This window comes from Ranitomeya variabilis, chromosome 3 (genome assembly GCF_051348905.1).
Source record: "Ranitomeya variabilis isolate aRanVar5 chromosome 3, aRanVar5.hap1, whole genome shotgun sequence".
Taxonomy (NCBI): Eukaryota; Metazoa; Chordata; class Amphibia; order Anura; family Dendrobatidae; genus Ranitomeya; species Ranitomeya variabilis.
The window spans coordinates 493094597-493114157 of NC_135234.1; the positions used below are offsets into that span (position 1 = coordinate 493094597).

A 19561-nucleotide genomic window follows, 5' to 3' on the forward strand; every position below is an offset into this window, starting at 1 on the left:
GTGGCTTTATTGGTCACTAATTTTGGGGGGGGGGTTGTTTTTTCATGTTAGAAATGTTTATTTCTACATTTTGTGCAGTTATATTGGTTTACCTGGAGAAAATAAACAAGTGAGATGGGAATATATTTGGTTTTTATTAAGTTGCCTAATAATTCTGCATAGTAATAGTTACCTGCACAAACAGATATCCTCCTAAGATAGCCAAATCTAAAAAAAAAACACTCCAACTTCCAAAAATATTAAGCTTTGATGTATGAGTCTTTTGGGTTGATTGAGAACATAGTTGTTGATCAATAATAAAAATAATCCTCTAAAATACAACTTGCCTAATAATTCTGCACACAGTGTATTGAAGACCACTGTGCCTGTAATAACCGTTCTCCTGTGAATGCCAGCTTCTGTCTGACTAACAAATACAGTGAAATGTAAAAAAAGTTTTTAAAAATAAAAAAGTTCAAACTTCACCCTTTTGCCCCATTTAACCCCTTTCTGACATTGGATGTACTATCCCATCGAGGTGGGGTGGGCCCGTATGACCACCGACGGGATAGTACATCCAGCACGATCGGCGGCGCTCACGGGGGGAGCGTGGCTGATCGCGGCCAGGTGTCAGCTGACTATCGCAGCTGACATCCGGCACTATGTGATCGCGTTGCTCCGAGGGTCTCTTACCTCCTCTCCCTTGCAGTCCCCGGATCCAAAATGGCCGCGGCATCTGGGTCCTGCAGAGAGGGAGGTGGCTTACCGAGTGCCTGCTCAGAGCAAGCGCTTGGTAAGCCTGCAGCACTGTAAGTCAGATCGCCGATCTGAAAGAGTGCTGTGCAAACTGTCAGATCTGTGATGTCGTCGTCCCCCCCCCACCCCCCCCCACATGTGTAAAAAAACAAACAAAAAAAAACTTCCTAAATAACTTCCTAAATAAATATTATTCCCATAAATACATTTCTTTATCTAAAAAAACAATAAAAGTACACATATTTAGTATCGCCGCGTCCGTAACGACCCGACCGATTAAACTGTCCCACTAATTAACCCCTTCAGTGAACACCGTAGGAAAAAAAAAAAGAGGCAAAAAACAACGCTTTATTATCATACCGCCGAACAAAAAGTGGAATAACACGCGATCAAAAAGACGGATATAAATAACCATGGTACCGCTGAAAATGTCATGTTTTCCCGCAAAAAACGAGCCACCATACAGCTTCATCAAAGAAAAAATAAAAAAGTTATAGTCCTCAGAATAAAGCGATGGCAAAATAATTATTTATTCTATAAAATAGTTTTTATCGTATAAAAGCACCAAAACATAAAAAAATGATATAAATGAGGTATCGCTGTAATCGTACTGACCCGAAGAATAAAACTGCTTTATCAATTTTACCAAACGTGGAACGGTATAAACGTCTTCCCCAAAAGAAATTCATGAATAGCTGTTTTTTTGTCATTCTGCCTCACAAAAATCGGAATAAAAAGCGATCAAAAACTGTCACGTGTCCGAAAATGTTACCGATAAAAATGTCAACTCGTCCCGCAAAAAACAAGACCTCACATGACTCTGTGGACCAAAATATGGAAAAATTATAGGTCTAAAAATGTGGAAACGCAAAAACTTTTTTGCTATAAAAAGCGTCTTTTAGTGTGTGACGGCTGCCAATCATAAAAATCCGCTATAAAAAATACTATAAAAGTAAATCGAACCCCCCTTCATCACCTCCTTAGTTAGGGAAAAATAATAAAATTAAAAAAAAGTATTTATTTCCATTTTCCCATTAGGGTTAGGGCTAGGGTTAGGGCTAAGGCTAGGGTTAGGGTTGGAGCTAGGGTTGGGGCTAGGGTTGGAGCTAAAGTTAGGGTTAGGGTTGGGGCTAAAGTTAGGGTTGGCTTAAGTTAGGGTTTGGATTACATTTACGGTTGGGATTAGAGTTAGGGGTGTGTCAGGGTTAGGGGTGTGGTTAGGGTTACCGTTGGGATTAGGGTTAGGGGTGTGTTTGGATTAGGGTTTCAGTTAGAATTGGCAGGTTTCCACTGTTTAGGCACATCAGGGGCTCTCCAAACGCGACATGGCGTCCGATCTCAATTCCAGCCAATTCTGCATTGAAAAAGTAAAACAGTGCTCCTTCCCTTCCGAGCTTTCCCGTGCACCCAAACAGGGGTTTACCCCAACATATGGGGCATCAACGTACTCGGGACAAATTGGACAACAACTTTTGGGGTCCAAGTTCTCTTGTTACCCTTGGGAAAATATAAATTTGGGGGGCTAAAAATCATTTTTGTGGGAAAAAAAGGATTTTTTTATTTTCATGGCTCTGCGTTACAAACTGTAGTGAAACACTTGGGGGTTCAAAGTTCTGAAAGAAGGAATATAAACCAGCTCACCCGTGATGCATAAACCAATCCTCGGGATCACGGACCCGCTGTGTTCAGGCGTATAGAGTCCAAAAAAGAAAAGAATGTCCAGCTTCACCGAATCCGTAAAAAAGAGTTTTCTTTATTCACATACTATTAAGCATAGAGGATACAGACTTCAGCACAAGCCATATGGGTAAGAATCTCAACGCGTTTCTGGAGACTAAGCTCCCTTAATCATGACCTGATCATTGGGGTCCAATTTCTTCTCTTACCCTTGGAAAAATAAAAAATTGGGGGCAAAAGATAATTTTTGTGAAAAAATATGATTTTTTATTTTTACGGCTCTGCATTATAAACTTCTGTGAAGTACTTGGTGGGTCAAAGTGCTCACCACACATCTAGATAAGTTCCTTAGGGGGTCTACTTTCCAAAATGGTGTCACTTGTGGGGGGTTTCAATGTTTAGGCACATCAGGGGCTCTCCAAACGCAACATGGCGTTCCATCTCAATTCCAGTCAATTTTGCATTGAAAAGTCAAATGGCGCTCCTTCCCTTCCGAGCTCTGCCATGCGCCCAAACAGTGGTTTACCCCCACATATGGGGTATCAGCGTACTCAGCACAAATTGTACAACAACTTTTGGAGTCCATTTTCTCCTGTTACCCTTGGTAAAATAAAACAAATTGGAGCTGAAATAAATTGTGTAAAAAAAAATAAAATTTAATGTTAATTTTTATTTAAACATTCCAAAAATTTCTGTGAAACACTTGAAGGGTTAATAAACTTCTTGAATGTGGTTTTGAGCACCTTGAGGGGTGCAGTTTTTAGGAAGGTGTCACACTTGGGTATTTTCTATCATATAGACCCCTCAAAATGACTTCAAATGAGATGTGGTCCCTAAAAAAAAAAAATGGTGTTGTAAAAATGAGAAATTGCTGGTCAACTTATAACCCTTATAACTCCCTAACAAAAAAAAATTTTGGTTCCTAAATTGTGCTGATGTAAAGTAGACATGTGGGAAATGTTACCTATAAAGTATTTTGTGTGACATATCTCTGTGATTTAAGGGCATAGAAATTCAAAGTTGGAAAATTGTGAAATTTTCAAAATTTTCGCCAAATTTCCATTTTTTTCACAAATAAACGCAAGTTATATCAAAGAAATGTTACCACTATCATGAAGTACAATATGTCACGAGAAAACAATGTCAGAATCGCCAAGATCCGTTGAAGCGTTCCAGAGTTATAACCTCATAAAGGGACAGTGGTCAGAATTGTAAAAATTGGCATGGTCATTAACGTGCAAACCACCCTTGGGGGTGAAGGGGTTAAAAATGAAGTAATCATTTTTTTAAAAAATACAGATATGTGGTATAGTTATGTCTGTAAAATTATGATCTATCAAAATATCAAATGGTTTATTCAATGGGTGAACAGCATAATAAGGGAAAAAAATGTTAATGCCAGATTTCCATTTTTTTGGCTGCTGCAATATTGTGCAATAAGAGGGGTCAAAACATCATATCTACCCCAAAATTGTACCAATGAAAATAACAGCTCGGGGTGCAAAAAATTATCCCACACATCCCCATCGACTATAAATTGAAAACTTTACGTTTCTTTCAAAATGTCGGTACAGGCGAATTTTTTATTTTTTTTTTTACTTTTTTTTCACCACTTAAAAAACAAAAACAACTATGTACGTTTGGTATCCTCATAATCATCCTTACATGTAGAATCATATTGCAGGTCATTTTCTGTATAGAGAGCTTGTTAAAGAAAAAAAAAACTATATTGGAATTGCACTTTTTTTGCACTTTTGCTGCAACTGGGATTTTGTTTTTCAGCTTTACAGTACGAGATGATAAAATAAATGGTGCTATTCAAAAGTATGTGAACATATATTCCCTTTAAAATCAATTTTTAATATTTCAATCTTAAAAAACACCAACCCAGTGAATTAATTGGTAAATACCAAATGATATATAAAAAAAAGACCATGCAGCTGCCTGTCAAGACCGTACAATAGACCTATCATCACCCCTGCCTGGCTGTGGAGGTTGGCACCCTAAGAGACGATTTTTTGGTGTCCCCACTCACTGTGGACTATCCCTCACTCCCCTTTACCAGCTCTACAAATTAAGGTGGGAAAACAATGTAAATAAAGGGCAGAGATGCCCTTTATTTACATTGTTTTCCCACCTTCATTTTCATCTCTTCACTTGCTAGGGCCAGAAGGGGTTATGTCCTGTTCTTCAGTGTCCAGTAAGACTTAGGATCATCGGATGCTGTGGTCAGGTGACTGGAGCAGCGCATCATAAGAGACGCAGATAGTGACACGCCTTTCCAGAGATCTTACCACTGCAGCCAATCACAGGCCTTAGCGCTCAGGTGATCAACGAATGGGACATCACCACTTGCAATCCAAACTCGTACCACTGGAGTATCCTGTGTTGTATCCAAGGGGAATGAGCAGTTGAGTATACATACCACTTTTTTTTTGTTTGTTTTACAAGTATCCCTGAGGTTGGTGTTTTTTTTGTTTGTTTGCTCTTTATACCATGTCGGATCCACCCTCTAACATTGCTAAGTGTCTGTTTAACAAAACTGATGAACCTCGGAATTGCAGAATAAATATTTGGGGATTTATATGAAATCTAAGCAGGATAATGGTGTCAATCTTACATAAATCCTGCACAAACAGAAACCACGTCTGTTCAGAAGGCAAATTGTTTACTCGTGCAATGGTGGTAATCCCTGTCATCTCCAGGATCTGGCGTCCTACACATCCTATGCCATATTACTTGCCTAAAGTTGTTTTTAATATCAATCTATGAATGAATCTGGCGGTCGTGTGTGATGGTTTAGGATATTTCACTTGAATTGAATCTGAAGTTTTGTCTTATTCATACTGGTTTGGCAAAATGGAGTCTTCATGTCAACTATAACAGAAAGTTGTATGTGTTATGTGTGTATTCATGACAGACGGGTCTTTCATAGAAGTGATGTAACTGCTTTTTTCATGGCATAAATCATTATGTTTGCTTTTTTTACTTGCAGGTTTTGGTTTACATACGGTTAGTGCAATTTTTGGAGAAGCAATTGATATACCTTGTGGTCGTAGTCAAGAAAAACTTGATGGCCTTCTGTTTGGAAAATGGAAATATGTAAGTATCTTATCTAAAAGTCTTTAGGCTTCATAGCTCATAGAATCTGTCATTTTTTAGTTGGTGGTCATACACAAAACTGACCGCGGCTCTTTTCACACTGCTGGCCGTTGCTGACTTCCTGTGAGCACAAAGAATCAGGCATGGGGAAACCCATCATGCACAAAGCTTCTTTCATCTGACATCTACTGTCTGAACACTCTACATTCAGCTGTCAGCTGGATCCACCTAAACCTTTAGGTTTGGACAAAATATGTTTGATGCGTATGGACACGTGTACATTGTAGTTGTCCTGAATTATCTGTGTAGCCTAAAAAAGCCCTCCCATTAAAGGGAACCTGTCAGCAGGATTGTGCTGCATAACCTACAGACAGTGTCAGGTTGGCGCCTTTATACAGATTAACCCCTTTCCAACATCGGGCGTAGTAGTAGTACGCCGATGTCGGACTCCCTCCCTTTGATGAGGGATCCGGCGCTGAGCCCACATCTTTTCTGGCTCATGTCAGCTGTTTTGATCAGCTACAATGTGCCTCTAACAGCCGCGGGTGGAATCGCGATCCTACTGCTGCTGTTAACTAGTTAACTGTCAATCCCTGACAGCAGCATTTAACACGCGCTTCCGGCAAGTTCAAATCCCGCCCATCGGTGCCCGTGTCACATGACCGTGGATCGCTGATGGGTTGGCATAACAACCAGAGGTCTCCAGTAGACCTCTATGGTTGTCACTGCTGGATTGCTGAGCACAATTTTTTTTTTCTCTAGCAAGATGGTGCCGCCTGAGCAGAAGCTGATATTGGTTGGCCGATAGCTGCTACTGCACCACCACCATTTTGAGACACTTTTTTTTAATGAATTTTAATGAATTTATTTATAGCGTGAAATAAAAGAATTAACTGCACATTAAACATGCATTATGTAAAATAGGAGGCAGGTCAGTGAGGGATCAGTGACCTTTCAGAAGCCATACACATGAATAGCTAATCAGAGCACCACATGAAGCTCCCACAGGCCGCCCCGGGACACGGACATATCACTAACTCATAACTGAAAATAAAGATTAACCATCAACCACAAGATGGATTTCATCACCCAAGGTAATAATAAATAAATAATCTTTATTTTTATATAGCGCTAACATATTCTGCAGCGCTTTACAGTTTGCACACATTATCATCACTGTCCCCAATGGGGCTCACAATCTAAATTCCCTATCAGTATGTCTTTGGAATGTGGGAGGAAACCGGAGAACCCAGAGGAAACCCACGCAAACACAGAGAGAACATACAAACTCTTTGCAGATGTTGTCCTGGGTGGGATTAGAACCCAGGACTCCAGTGCTGCAAGACTGCAGTGCTAACCACTGCGCCACCGTGCTACTGTGCGCCACCGTGGTATCATTGTAATCAGTATAACGGCGCCGACCTGACACTCTGTAGGTTACTGTGCACAATCCTGCTGACGGGCTCCCTTTTAAGATAGTTGTTTATTTGTTTTTTCTTATAAATCTGTGTATGTAGTATAGTGTCAGTGTGTATATATACAGTGGGTACGGAAAGTATTCAGACCCCTTTAAATTTTCCAGTCTTTGCTTCATTGCAGCCATTTGGTAAATTCAAAAAGGTTCATGTTTTTTCTCATTAATGTACACTCTGCACTAGGGTTGAGCGACTTTTGCTTTTTTAGGATCGAGTTGGGTTTTGTGAAACCCAACCTTCTCGAAAGTCGGATCGCGTGAAATCGGCCGATTCTACTGTAAAGTCGGGTTCCGGACCGGAACACGAAACCCAATGCAAGTCAATGTGGATTATTTTTTACATTTACTTAATATCTCTCTCTCTCTCTCTCTCTCTCTCTCTTTCTCTTTCTCTCTCTTTCTCTCTCTTTCTCTCTTTCTCTCTCTTTCTCTCTCTTTCTCTCTTTCTCTCTTTCTCTCTCTTTCTCTCTCTTTCTCTCTCTTTCTCTCTCTTTCTCTCTCTCTCTCTTTCTCTCTCTCTCTCTCTCTTTCTCTCTCTCTCTCTCCCCCTCTCCCTCTCCCTCTCCCTCTCTCCCCTCCGTGCAAAGCATATGTTGTGTTTGACTGCAGAAATCACTGCAGCCCAAACGGTAATATGGCTCTATGACGCCGCAGAAACCAGGCCGGAACCTATGTCATCACGCTGCCCACACTCCTTAATTGGCTGAAAAAATGGCGGGGAAGGCGTCATACAAAACGCGACTTTGGCACCAAGATCGCCGACCACGTGGCCGATCCCACGCTGGAGTCGGGTCGGGTTTCACGAAACCCGACTTTGCCAAAAGTCGTCGACTTTTGAAAATGAACGATCCGTTTCGCTCAACCCTACTCTGCACCCCATCTTGACTGAAAAAAAACAGAAATGTAGTAATTTTTGGAAATTTATTAAAAAAGAAAAACTGAACTATCACATGGTCATAAGTATTCAGCATTGAGTAGAAGCACCCTTTTGAGCTAGTACAGCCATGAGTCTTCTTGGGAATGATGCAACAAGTTTTTCACACCTGGATTTGGGGATCCTCTGCCATTCTTCCCTGCGGATCCTCTCCAGTTCCGTCAGGCTGGATGGTGAACGTTGGTGTACAGCCATTTTCAGGTCTCTCCAGAGATGCTCAATTGGGTTTAGGTCAGAGCTCTGGCTGGGCCAGTCAAGAATGGTCACAGAGTTGTTCTGAAGCCACTCCTTTGTTATTTTAGCTGTGTGGTTAGGGTCATTGTCTTGTTGGAAGGTGAACCTTTGGCCAATTGTGATGTCCAGAGCACTGTGGAAGGTTTTCATCCAGGATATGTCTGTACTTGGCCGCATTCATGTTTCCTTCAATGATAACCAGTCATCCTGTCCCTGCAGCTGAAAAACACCCCCATAACATGATGCTGCCACCACCATGTTTCACTGTTGAGATTGTATTGGGCAGGTGATGAGCAGTGCCTGGTTTTATCCACACATACCACTTAGAATTATCACCAAAAAGTCTATCTTCATCTCATTAGACCACAGAATCTTATTTCTCATAGTCTGGGAGTCCTTCATGTGTTTTGTAGCAAACTCTATGCGGGCTTTCATATGTCTTGCACTGAGGAGAGGCTTCCGTCGAGCCACTCTTCCGTAAAGGCCCGACTGGTGGAGGGCTGCAGTGATAGTTGACTTTGTGAAACTTTCTACCATCTCCCTACTGCATCTCTGGAGTTCTTCTTTACCTCTCTCACCAAGGCTCTTCTCCCATGATTGCTCAGTTTGGCTGGACGGCCAGGTCTAGGAAGACTACTGGTGGTCCCAAACTTCTTCCATTTAAGGATTATGTGCTCTTAGGAACCTTGAATACTGCGGAAATTCTATTGTAACCTTGGCCAGATCTGTGCCTTGCCAAAATTCTGTCTCTGAGCTCCTTGGCCAGTTCCTTTGACCTCATAATTCTCATTTGGTCTGACATGCACTGTGAGCTGTGAGGTCTTATATAGACAGGTGTGTGTCTTTCCAAGTCAAGTCCTATCCGTTTAATTAAACACAGCTGGCCTCCAATGAAGGAGTAGAACCATCTCAAGGAGGTTCACAAGGAAATGGACAGCATGTGACTTAGGCTGGTTTGACACTAGCGTACTTCCTCCCTTCTTCCTCCATGAAACCCTACCTACGTTTCGCTTATGCTCCGCCTACTACTCCATGTGTGCTGCGTTGCCCTGCGTTCCTATCTTTAACATTGGGTACGCAGGCGTTGCGAATGTATGTGGATGCCTTCGTATGCGCCTTTTTGACGCTGCACCGAATGAAACATGTTGCGGTAGGCACAGCGATAAAATAGCGCATGCGGAGGCATCCGCATACATTCATATGGCCTGCATACCCAATGTGAAAGATAAGTATGCAGGGCAACGCAACACGCAAGGAGTAGTAGGTAGAGCGTAGGTGGGGTTTCACCACATTAACACACAATCCCACCCCCACCACATTACCACACACAATCCCGCCCCCCACCACGTTACCACACACAATCCCGCCCCCCACCACGTTACCACACACAATCCCGCCCCCACCACATTACCACACACAATCCCGCCCCCCACCACATTACCACACACAATCCCGCCCCCCCACCACATTACCACACATAATCCCGCCCCCCACTCCATTACCACACACAATCCCGCCCCCCACCCCATTACCACACACAATCCCGCCACATCACCACACACAATCCTGCCCCCACCACATCACCACACACAATCCCGCCCCCCCACCACATCGCCACACACAATCCCGCCCCCCACCACATTACCACACACAATCCCGCCCCCCCACCCCATTACCACACACAATCCCGCCCCCCCCCACCCCATTACCACACACAATCCCGCCCCCCCATCCCATTACCACACACAATCCCGCCCCCCCACCCCATTACCACACACAATCCCGCCCCCCCACCCCATTACCACACACAATCCCGCCCCCCCACCCTATTACCACACACAATCCCGCCCCCCCACCCCATTACCACACACAATCCCGCCCCCCCACCCCATTACCACACATAATCCTGCCCCCCACCACATCACCACACATAATCCCGCCCCCCCCACCATTACCACACATAATCCTGCCCCCCACCACATCACCACACATAATCCCGCCCCCCCCACCATATTACCACACGAGGCTCTGTCCCCACACATTACCACACGAGGCTGCGTCCCCACACATTACCACACGAGGCTCTGTCCCCACACATTACCACACGAATCCAGTTTGCTTTTGATTTTACACTGTGAATAAAATGTATTAGTATTATTCTTATTTTTAATTATTATTATTGTTATTAACTTCATTTTAAGTCAGTTTACCACCTGCGCAAGCGCTATTGAATGTTGTCATTATTTACTTTAGTTTAATCACTAGCAGCGTTAATTAGATAGCAATGAGCATGCCGAGCGTTAGCTGGCTGGAAACAGCTAGTCTTAGAATATGGTTGTTGCATTTTATGGTCCATCACATGGCCTCATTCTGTAGTGCCCTCACTAGAAGTCCTGCATTTAGACCCGTGCAGATAGAGTTGTCACATTCACTTCCACTACTCGGCATCAGAGTATTTATCTTCTTATTAACAATTTTTATACCCTCGATCCCTCTTGAATGTAGAGTTTGGTTTGTGTATAAGTAAAAGCTTAAAGGGAACCTGTCACCCCCAAAATGGAAGGTGAGCTAAGCCCACCGGCATCAGGGGCTTATCTACAGCATTCTGTAATGCTGTAGATAAGCCCCCAATGTAACCAGAAAGATGAGAAAAAGAGGTTAGATTATACTCACCCAGGGGCGGTCCGGTTCGGGGCCTCCCATCTCCTTACGATAACGTCCTCTTCTTGTCTTCACGCTGCGGCTCCGGAGCAGGCGTACTCTGTCTGCCCTGTTGAGGGAAGAGAAACCAACACCATGGAAAACCATAAAAATCCCAGGCAAGAGTAATGATTAAAATGCCTTTATTAATACCAGTAGCAACAATAGCAAAAAATAATACATTAAAAGTGTGCACACAATATAGCGACAATAGTAGTAATACCAGACTAAAAATAAAATAATATAATAGGACCAAAGGTGACACTAGAGGCCCCAATGGAATGCCTCCTACTAGAGCAACAATTGCATTTATGATTTTAAAATTATTAATAAAAATAAAGGACTAAAAATTATGTGAATAAAAGCCAAAATTGTGCAAAAAAGTGCTACATCAAGAGTGCAATTGTAAACAGATAATCTCCATATAGGAGTAAAGTGTAAGGTGGCAAACTGGGCAACAATAACTAAGTCCCACATGTAATATAGTGATAATCTGCAAGGAAAAATAAAGTGCAGAGTGCCAAGGTAAAAATATATGTGTATAGCCCTACTATTAATTTCACTACCCTCAATACACATATATTTTTACCTTGGCACTCTGCACTTTATTTTTCCTTGCAGATTATCACTATATTACATGTGGGACTTAGTTATTGTTGCCCAGTTTGCCACCTTACACTTTACTCCTATATGGAGATTATCTGTTTACAATTGCACTCTTGATGTAGCACTTTTTTGCACAATTTTGGCTTTTATTCACATAATTTTTAGTCCTTTATTTTTATTAATAATTTTAAAATCATAAATGCAATTGTTGCTCTAGTAGGAGGCATTCCATTGGGGCCTCTAGTGTCACCTTTGGTCCTATTATATTATTTTATTTTTAGTCTGGTATTATTACTACTATTGTCGCTATATTGTGTGCACACTTTTAATGTATTATTTTTTGCTATTGTTGTTACTGGTATTAATAAAGGCATTTTAATCATTACTCTTGCCTGGGATTTTTATGGTTTTCCATGGTGTTGGTTTCTCTTCCCTCAACAGGGCAGACAGAGTACGCCTGCTCCGGAGCCGCAGCGTGAAGACAAGAAGAGGACGTTATCGTAAGGAGATGGGAGGCCCCGATTTGGACCGCCCCTGGGTGAGTATAATCTAACTTGCTTTTCTTAATCTTTCAGGTTACATCGGGGGCTTATCTACATCATTCCAGAATGTTGTAGGTAAGCCCCTGATGCCGGTGGGCTTAGGTCACCTTCGATTTTGGGGGTGACAGGTTCCCTTTAAGGAAATTGGCTGGGACAAGAAATCTACCAGGGTCTACATCTTTAAATACTAATTATTAATACCTATATTTTCTCTTTTTCGAGAGCACTTGTCATTTTACAAATCTGTTAAAGAGAATCTGTCAGCAGGTTTTTGCTATGTAATCTGCCAACTGCATGAGGCTCTGATTCAAGCAATGTATCATTTAGTTTACTGAATGCAGCAGATGTCACAGAATCAGTTTTCTCTGCTGCAGATCTAGCATTGCTTGGAGTAATTTTAATTAAACAGCAAAACAGCCACTGGAATCAGGGTCTCTGCTCCTATATCATGATGCTTTCAGATTGCATGTTGAAAACCTGCTGAAAAATTCCTATGTCATAGTGACATTTCAGAAGTTTGGATCCATGATGGTCCTCTTGGTGGTGAAGCTCCTAGTGATCGCTAAAATAATGAGAGTCAAGCTTTGTCCCTTATATTCTGAGCAGCTCTGCTCTTCTCGGAGTTCGGATTGATGGAGCCCTTGTACCACTAGATCTAAAGAGGCACATCAATCAAATGACAGCTGCCTCTGACCCTTCACTCAGTAATTATTGGGTGTCTCTGCACCCGGGTCCCCATCAATCAACATTTCTGAAATGTTACTATGCCGTGTACCGTTTTACAAAAGTCCCTTAGTGAATATTTCATTAGCGCAGCCTTCCCTGTGACAGAAGGACATGCTCCATGCCCAGGGCTTGAACGTTTATGTTTGTGCTCAGGAACAGCCAGACGGAGTTGCCGTGTTTGTAGCCACTCGATCCGCTGTGAAGAATAAAACCAGTTTTGATAACGTGGCAGAGTACAATGGGCGCTTGGAGCTGTCAGAGAACTACACATTGTCCATCTCAAACGCAAGGATCACCGATGAGAAGAGATTTGTATGCATGCTCATAACAGAAGAGAATGTGTTTGAAGAGCCGACACTGGTGAAAGTTTTCAGTAAGTACACACCACCATTATGCCAAATTTATGATTTTATGTCTGGGGACAGTTTCCAGGAAGCTTAATTAGAAAAGGGAACATTTTGTTCTATATCATCGCTTTCTGTCAGGCTGCAGGAAACCTCTGAATCATGCTCGTCATTAGCAGCAATTTTGACTTCTTACCTTGCATTAGAGCAGCATTGTTTAAGAAGACAAATCCAAAGGTTTGGAGGCAATTGTGCTCCAGGAGGAAAAAAAAGATCATTCTTCCCATTACAGAATAGGACACATTTCCGAATGCTGTATTTTTTATTACTTGCATTTGTTAGACATATTAGCGGTTTCTCAGAATATGCCGAGGATATGATAGTGCATTTAGCAGTAATAATACATTGTATTGGCTGATCCTTGTCTATGCTCTGCTGGGGTTCTTACCGGTGTGAAAACCTATTTGTTCTTGGGGAAAGAAATATGACTGAACCGAGAGGTAAGTGCACAAAGGCCATTATTCTTCCAGAACAAGTTACTTTATGCTTCCTGAAGTAATCCCGGCAGAGGAACTGAAGTGTATGATGTTTAACACTTTCATGCCTGGGTGCTAATGTTTCGATCACGTGACCACCTTTATATTAACAGTTGAATATGTCTTGATGGATGACCCTTACACCTTACGTACATTTATTTCTTTCTACATCCATGATAGTCAAGATGTGCTAGCATGGTACATGCTCCACAGCCCACCCTATACCAGACATGTGCCACCGGTGCTATTCTGCCTGTATCTGCCTCTAACATCAGTGACCAGAGCTAGCTCTGATTGCTGCTTCCACACCATGTCTGACAATCACGCACTGTGACATTTCCATGGCCTGGTTTCTGATTTGTGTATAAATTGGGCCCCACCCTCTAGACTTCATGAAATAATGTCAATCTCTCTATATACTTCAATACTTTACTATCATATATAGTACAAGTGATGAAACAATCGCAGCCTCGAGACCCCTATGGTGACTCGACTCTGGTCGGGAGCAGTGCCGGACTATTCAAATCTATTTCTATGGGCGTCCGAGCGTTGCAGAGAAAATCATACTTGGCTTGTGGTTTGGACAGCATAAATTGAGAGACATACTTCCTTAAAAATTAGAAAAAAAAAATAGACTATGGTATATATTTTTTAAAGGTTAAAGTCACTCGCTCTTTTTCCATTTGAAATATTAACTTCCTCTTGAGAATAAGTTTTCGCCTGTGTCTTCATTTCTTTCTCCTTTTCTTCCCAGAGTCATAACTTTTTTTTTTTTTTACATTTTTCCATTGATGAAGACAAAGGAGTTGAAAAAAAAAAATAGGGGAATCCACACACAAAACAAAAACCAATTAATCTAAATGGATGCCAAAACCTATTTAACCAAAAATGGACATAGTAACGGTTCAGTACATAAACACAGAAATCCGATAAGAAAAGTTGTACACAAGAACCAATAATATAAAAAATACAAATTTTATTGAAAAAGAAAAACCAAAAAATACAAACATAATGGACATTAAAAAGTGGGAAACCAAAATCTGGCAAAGGAACCCACCATGCTATCCACAGAGGTACTATAAAAAACTAAACAAACTAATGTAATGCACATAATTAAACGTCAAGCACCAAAGTGTTGAAGTAAATAATACAAAATAGTATATCTTAGACGTAAGAGTACTTCATCAAAGAGTTCCAACAATGATGTGCAAATAGTTACCTCTGGTGGGTGCCAATGCCTGCCCCTACGCACGTTTCGGCGAACAGCCTTCTTCTGGGGGTGGCATCACACCAGTAAGAGCAAGATTATATAGTTTAAAACAACCAATCACAGAGGACATAACAGATTCACAAAGAACAAAACAACCTAACAATCCCTCTCTATGGCTGAGAGGCTGACGGAACTTGATACTACATCCATTAAAGATCAACAAGGGGGGTGTGAGATAACACCTCTGTGCATCCAATCATAGATCAAGACTGCCACACAAAACATGTCACACTTGGTGCCCACCCATCTAATTTACATATAAGTATATACCACACTACAGGAGTGGGTTGCACCTTGTATAACTAGTGTCCAATCAGATAGTAAAGGTGTGTCCCAAAGTCAAAATCATACAAAAGGGACGCCCCCCACAACAATATAGTACCTATCGCGCTATGAAGAATCATCCAATGGAGATGAGAAGAATATCTCTAATAGTGTTACAGATATTTGCGGCGCACACCGCTCCGCCCGATGAGGAGAGGGACATCAGGGAGTGCATCAGAGTCCGGCCGGTTCGTGGGGAAGGAAACTCAAAAAACATTGGTGGAATTGCGTTTTTGTTTTATTTTCACCATTTTTAGTAAATTATTTGGTTAAGTGGATGGTGTAATTCAAAACTACAACTCATCCAGCAAGAAAAAAAGAAACATGTCATCATATGGCTATATCGATGCTAAAATACATACATTATGGCTGTTAAAAGAAGTACAGAGAAAAAGGAAACCAGAAAATAGGGTTAAGAATCCCCAGCTGTTGGCAGCCGCAGATTCTACGGTATTGTGGGCTGCTGGGGCCAGAGGTTTAGGAACACAGCTTATAATTGTAATGATCAATGTGGATTTTGCCATGAATTTCACCCTTTGCAAGACCATAGTTGGCAAATTAAGGGCTTGTTCATACACCATGTATTTGCCTTTTTTTCTGTCGTTTTTTATGTAAAAAAAAAAAAGCATCTTTTCACAGTACCTGCAAAGTGAATAAGATTTCATGCACATACCGCTTACTTTTCCCTTGTGCATTTGAAACAACAAATCGTTTTTTCATATTTGCAGCATGTGACTTCTTTCGAGATTTTTGCAGCCTTTTTCACCCATTCAAATGAATAGAAAAAAAGATGCAACAAAAACATGTAATTTTTTTTTTTTTTCCTAAACTAAGTATTTTATGCAGCATGTTCTTCCAATACTGGTTTTTGGTGCAGAAAAATGTGCTGTAAATACGCAATATACGGTACACAATAGGCGTACTGAGAATATAAAATGCCCCCAAATCCATGGAGAAATCTGCTATGTGAGCAGAACAATGAATTGTAATGTACTCTGCTTCTTATCTAAATCAGATCTGCTATGTATGAATGGATCCAGTTAGTATTCAGATGGCAGGTTTGCTCCATATGGGTTGTTCCTGGTAACTGCTTACAAGTATGCCCTACCTTTTATAACATACTCTTCCACACTCCTCATTTTAGAGCCACCTTCCAAACCTGAGATCATCAGCCAGCCGGCATTTATGGAGACAGGGAAGCTAAATAAGGTAAATGTAGGAGAAGTCATTACAAAATCAACTGTCACTGAATTTATAGCTTCAGATATCTTACCGTGACATGTCATTTGTACAGGTCGGGGATTGCGTTGCTAACGACAGCTACCCAGACGCCAACATTACATGGTACAGAAATGGTCAAGTTCTTTTACCGCTTGATGGAGGTATGTTTGTTCTCCCTGTACATATGATCCAATTCTAGATAATTTAGGATTAGTGATGAGCAACTGTGCTCAGCTAAGGTGTTATGCTCGGGTACTGAGTGACTTTGGGGTGCTCAAAAAATGTTTGAGTTCCTGCGGCTGCATGTCTCGCGGCTGTTCGACTGCCGAAACACTTAGGGAATGCCTGTTTGTTAGACAATCCCTGCATGTGTTGCGGCTGTTGAACAGCCGTGAGACCTGCCAACGTTGAGACTCGAACATATTTTTTGAGCACGCCAAAGTCACTCGGTTAGAACCCGAGCATAACACCTTATCCGAGCACGTTGGCTCATCACTATTTAAGATCCAGATGTGGTGCAAAACTAATAAAATGTTGTGTCTATGAATTCGGACGCTAGAACTTTTTCAGTGTTCCTTCAAAATACCTGTACTTTGTGATAGGATACAATTGCAAGCTGTAATAACCTAGATTTACTAGGTAATGGACCTACAGCAGGATTAGACTGTCCTGGATAATATGGTCGTTATTATACAAGAAGAAAACATTTGTGCTAAACGCAGATTATTATGTGTTGTTCTGTGAATTTACCATAAAAACACGCATAAAATTCAACAGTCAGGAGCTGCATTGTTTCCAGTGCTGCCATTAGGAGCCTCAGCTGTAGAATACATTTATTTATACCATTCATGTATCATTTTCAGAAATCCTCATACCGATCAGTTTTATTTTTGGAAAAACCCTTTCTTGTATTTATATTAGTTGCATTCTTCAGTATTATTGTAGTGAGTTCTTAGTTTCTGCATCACCGAGAAGTCTGTTGCTAGTCTTGTTACGTTTTCCACTTACATTACTTCCTGCAGTACTAAGTTAATAATGAGAGATAACAAGTATCACTATATTGCTTTTTAATTACACACAGATGCGGCACCGTTCACTTTCATACAGGAGCTTTCTTTACAAGTCACTTAAAATTCAGTTATCCTGATGTGACTCTATAATTACACTTGGAAGGACAACGCTTAATTAGGTTGTTCCTTTGTTGTAAGTTGCTGCTGTTTGTATCATATATTCAGTGAGAAAATGGAAGAGAACTAAGATATATATACAATAGCTTGAAAAAGTATTCACATCCCCCCTTGGCATTTTTTGTATTTTGCTACCTCACAACCTGGAATTTCACTGGTTGTTTTGAGGGTTTGCATCAGTTCATGCAAAGAACATGGCTACAACTGTGAACATTTGGTTTTCTTTTTATTGTGAAGCAAACAACATATAGGACAAAATAACTGAAAACTTCAGTGTGCATAATTATTCACCTCCCTAAAGTACTTTGTAGAGCCTCCTTTTGCACCAGTTATAGCTGTAAGTCGCTTTGGATAAGTCTGTATGAGCTTTCTACATCTTGCCACTAGGATCTTTACCCATTTCACAAGGTAAAACTGCTCCAGTTCACCAGAGGAAACCATCTAATTTGAAGGAACTGGAGCAGTCTGACCACAGCCGAAAAACATCTCCATAGCATGATGCTCCCACCACAATGTTTCACTGTGGAAACGATGTTCTGGGTGATGATCTGTGTTGGTTTGGCACCAGACATAGCGTTTTCCTTGGTGGCCAAAAAGTTCAATTTTGGTTTCATCTAACCACAGCACCTTCCTCCATACATTTAGGGAGTCTTCCACATGTCTTTTGGCAAGCTCAAAACGAGCCTTACAATTTTGTGTGTAAGTAAAGCCTTTTTTTCTCTCCACTTTTCCATAAATGCCACCTCTATGGAGTTTGCGGTCTATTGTGGTCATATGGACAGATACTCCAGTCTCTACTTTAGGGTTACCTTTGGTCTCTGTGCTGCCTCTCTGATTAATGCCCTCCTTGCCCAGGCTGAGAGTTTTGGTGGGCGGCCATCTCTTGACAGGTTTGTTGTGGTAGCATGTTCTTTCCGTTTGATGATAATGAATTTGATGGTGCTCCAGTGGATATCAGAGATTGGGATTTTATTGTCACCTAACCCTGACTTGTACTTCTCAACAAGTTTGTCCCTGACTTGTTTGGAGATCTCTTTGGTCTTCATGGCGTTGTTTGGTTAGTGGTGCCTCTTGTTTAATGGTGTGGCAGCCTCTGTGGCCTTTCAAAAAAGGTGTATATGTACTGACAGACCATGTCACACTTAGGCTACTTTCACATTTCCGTTTATTTGGATCCGTCACAATGCATTGTTTTGCTTAAAAAAAAAACGCATCCTGCAAATTTGCACGCAGGATGCGTTTTTTTTTTCCCATAGACATATATTGCCGACGGATCGCGACGTATGGCCACACGTTGCATCCGTCGTGCACCGGATGCGTTGGGTTTTAGCGGACCGTCGTCTCGGAAATACGTTCAAGGGAACGTTTTTCCGTACGTCGCATCCAGTGTTTCACACTGCGCATGCCCAGCAGGAAATATCGCTCTCACAATCTTTCCTGCTCGGCAACGCAGACGGAAATGTGAAAGAAAACACTTCCGTCGGTTTGTCGCGCCGACGCTTCGTGACGGCCCCGTACCGACGGAAGTGTGAAAGAAGCCTTAGATTGTATAGGTGGACTTCCTGTCACTAAGCATGTCACTTAAGAAGGTAAAGGCCTGCACCAGAACTTTTTAGGGGCTTCACAGCAAAAGGGGTGAATACATATGCACATGCCAGTTTTTAGTTTTTTGAGCGCATACATTTAATTTGTGCCTATATTTTTCTCACTTCACTAAATAAGACTATTTGGTGCTGATTCATCACAGATCGGATTACAAAAATATTTAAACACAGGTTGTAATGTAACAAAATAGGTAAAAAGCTACACATTTTGGTCCCTTTCAGTTCAGTGATTAGAGGGGTCTCAGCTCCAATCCATCAATACTTCTGACATGTCTATATGACACCTGTCAGTCTAATGCTTATTTTTGCTCTTGATTGTTAAAAGAATGGCATAAGCTCTGTAAA

At 41.5% G+C, this 19561-nt stretch overlaps 1 protein-coding gene across 2 annotated transcripts in view; it reads left to right on the forward strand.

The window, feature by feature from the left end:
- ALCAM (activated leukocyte cell adhesion molecule) overlaps positions 1 to 19561 on the forward strand; it is a 155281-nt gene that overhangs the window by 82763 nt on the left and 52957 nt on the right. For both annotated transcript variants that reach the window (XM_077296803.1, XM_077296802.1), the window contains exons 2-5: positions 5408 to 5514; positions 12884 to 13103; positions 16349 to 16413; positions 16499 to 16586. In XM_077296803.1, coding sequence (XP_077152918.1) covers positions 5408 to 5514; positions 12884 to 13103; positions 16349 to 16413; positions 16499 to 16586 — 480 coding nt within the window. The remainder of the gene's footprint in view (positions 1 to 5407; positions 5515 to 12883; positions 13104 to 16348; positions 16414 to 16498; positions 16587 to 19561) is intronic.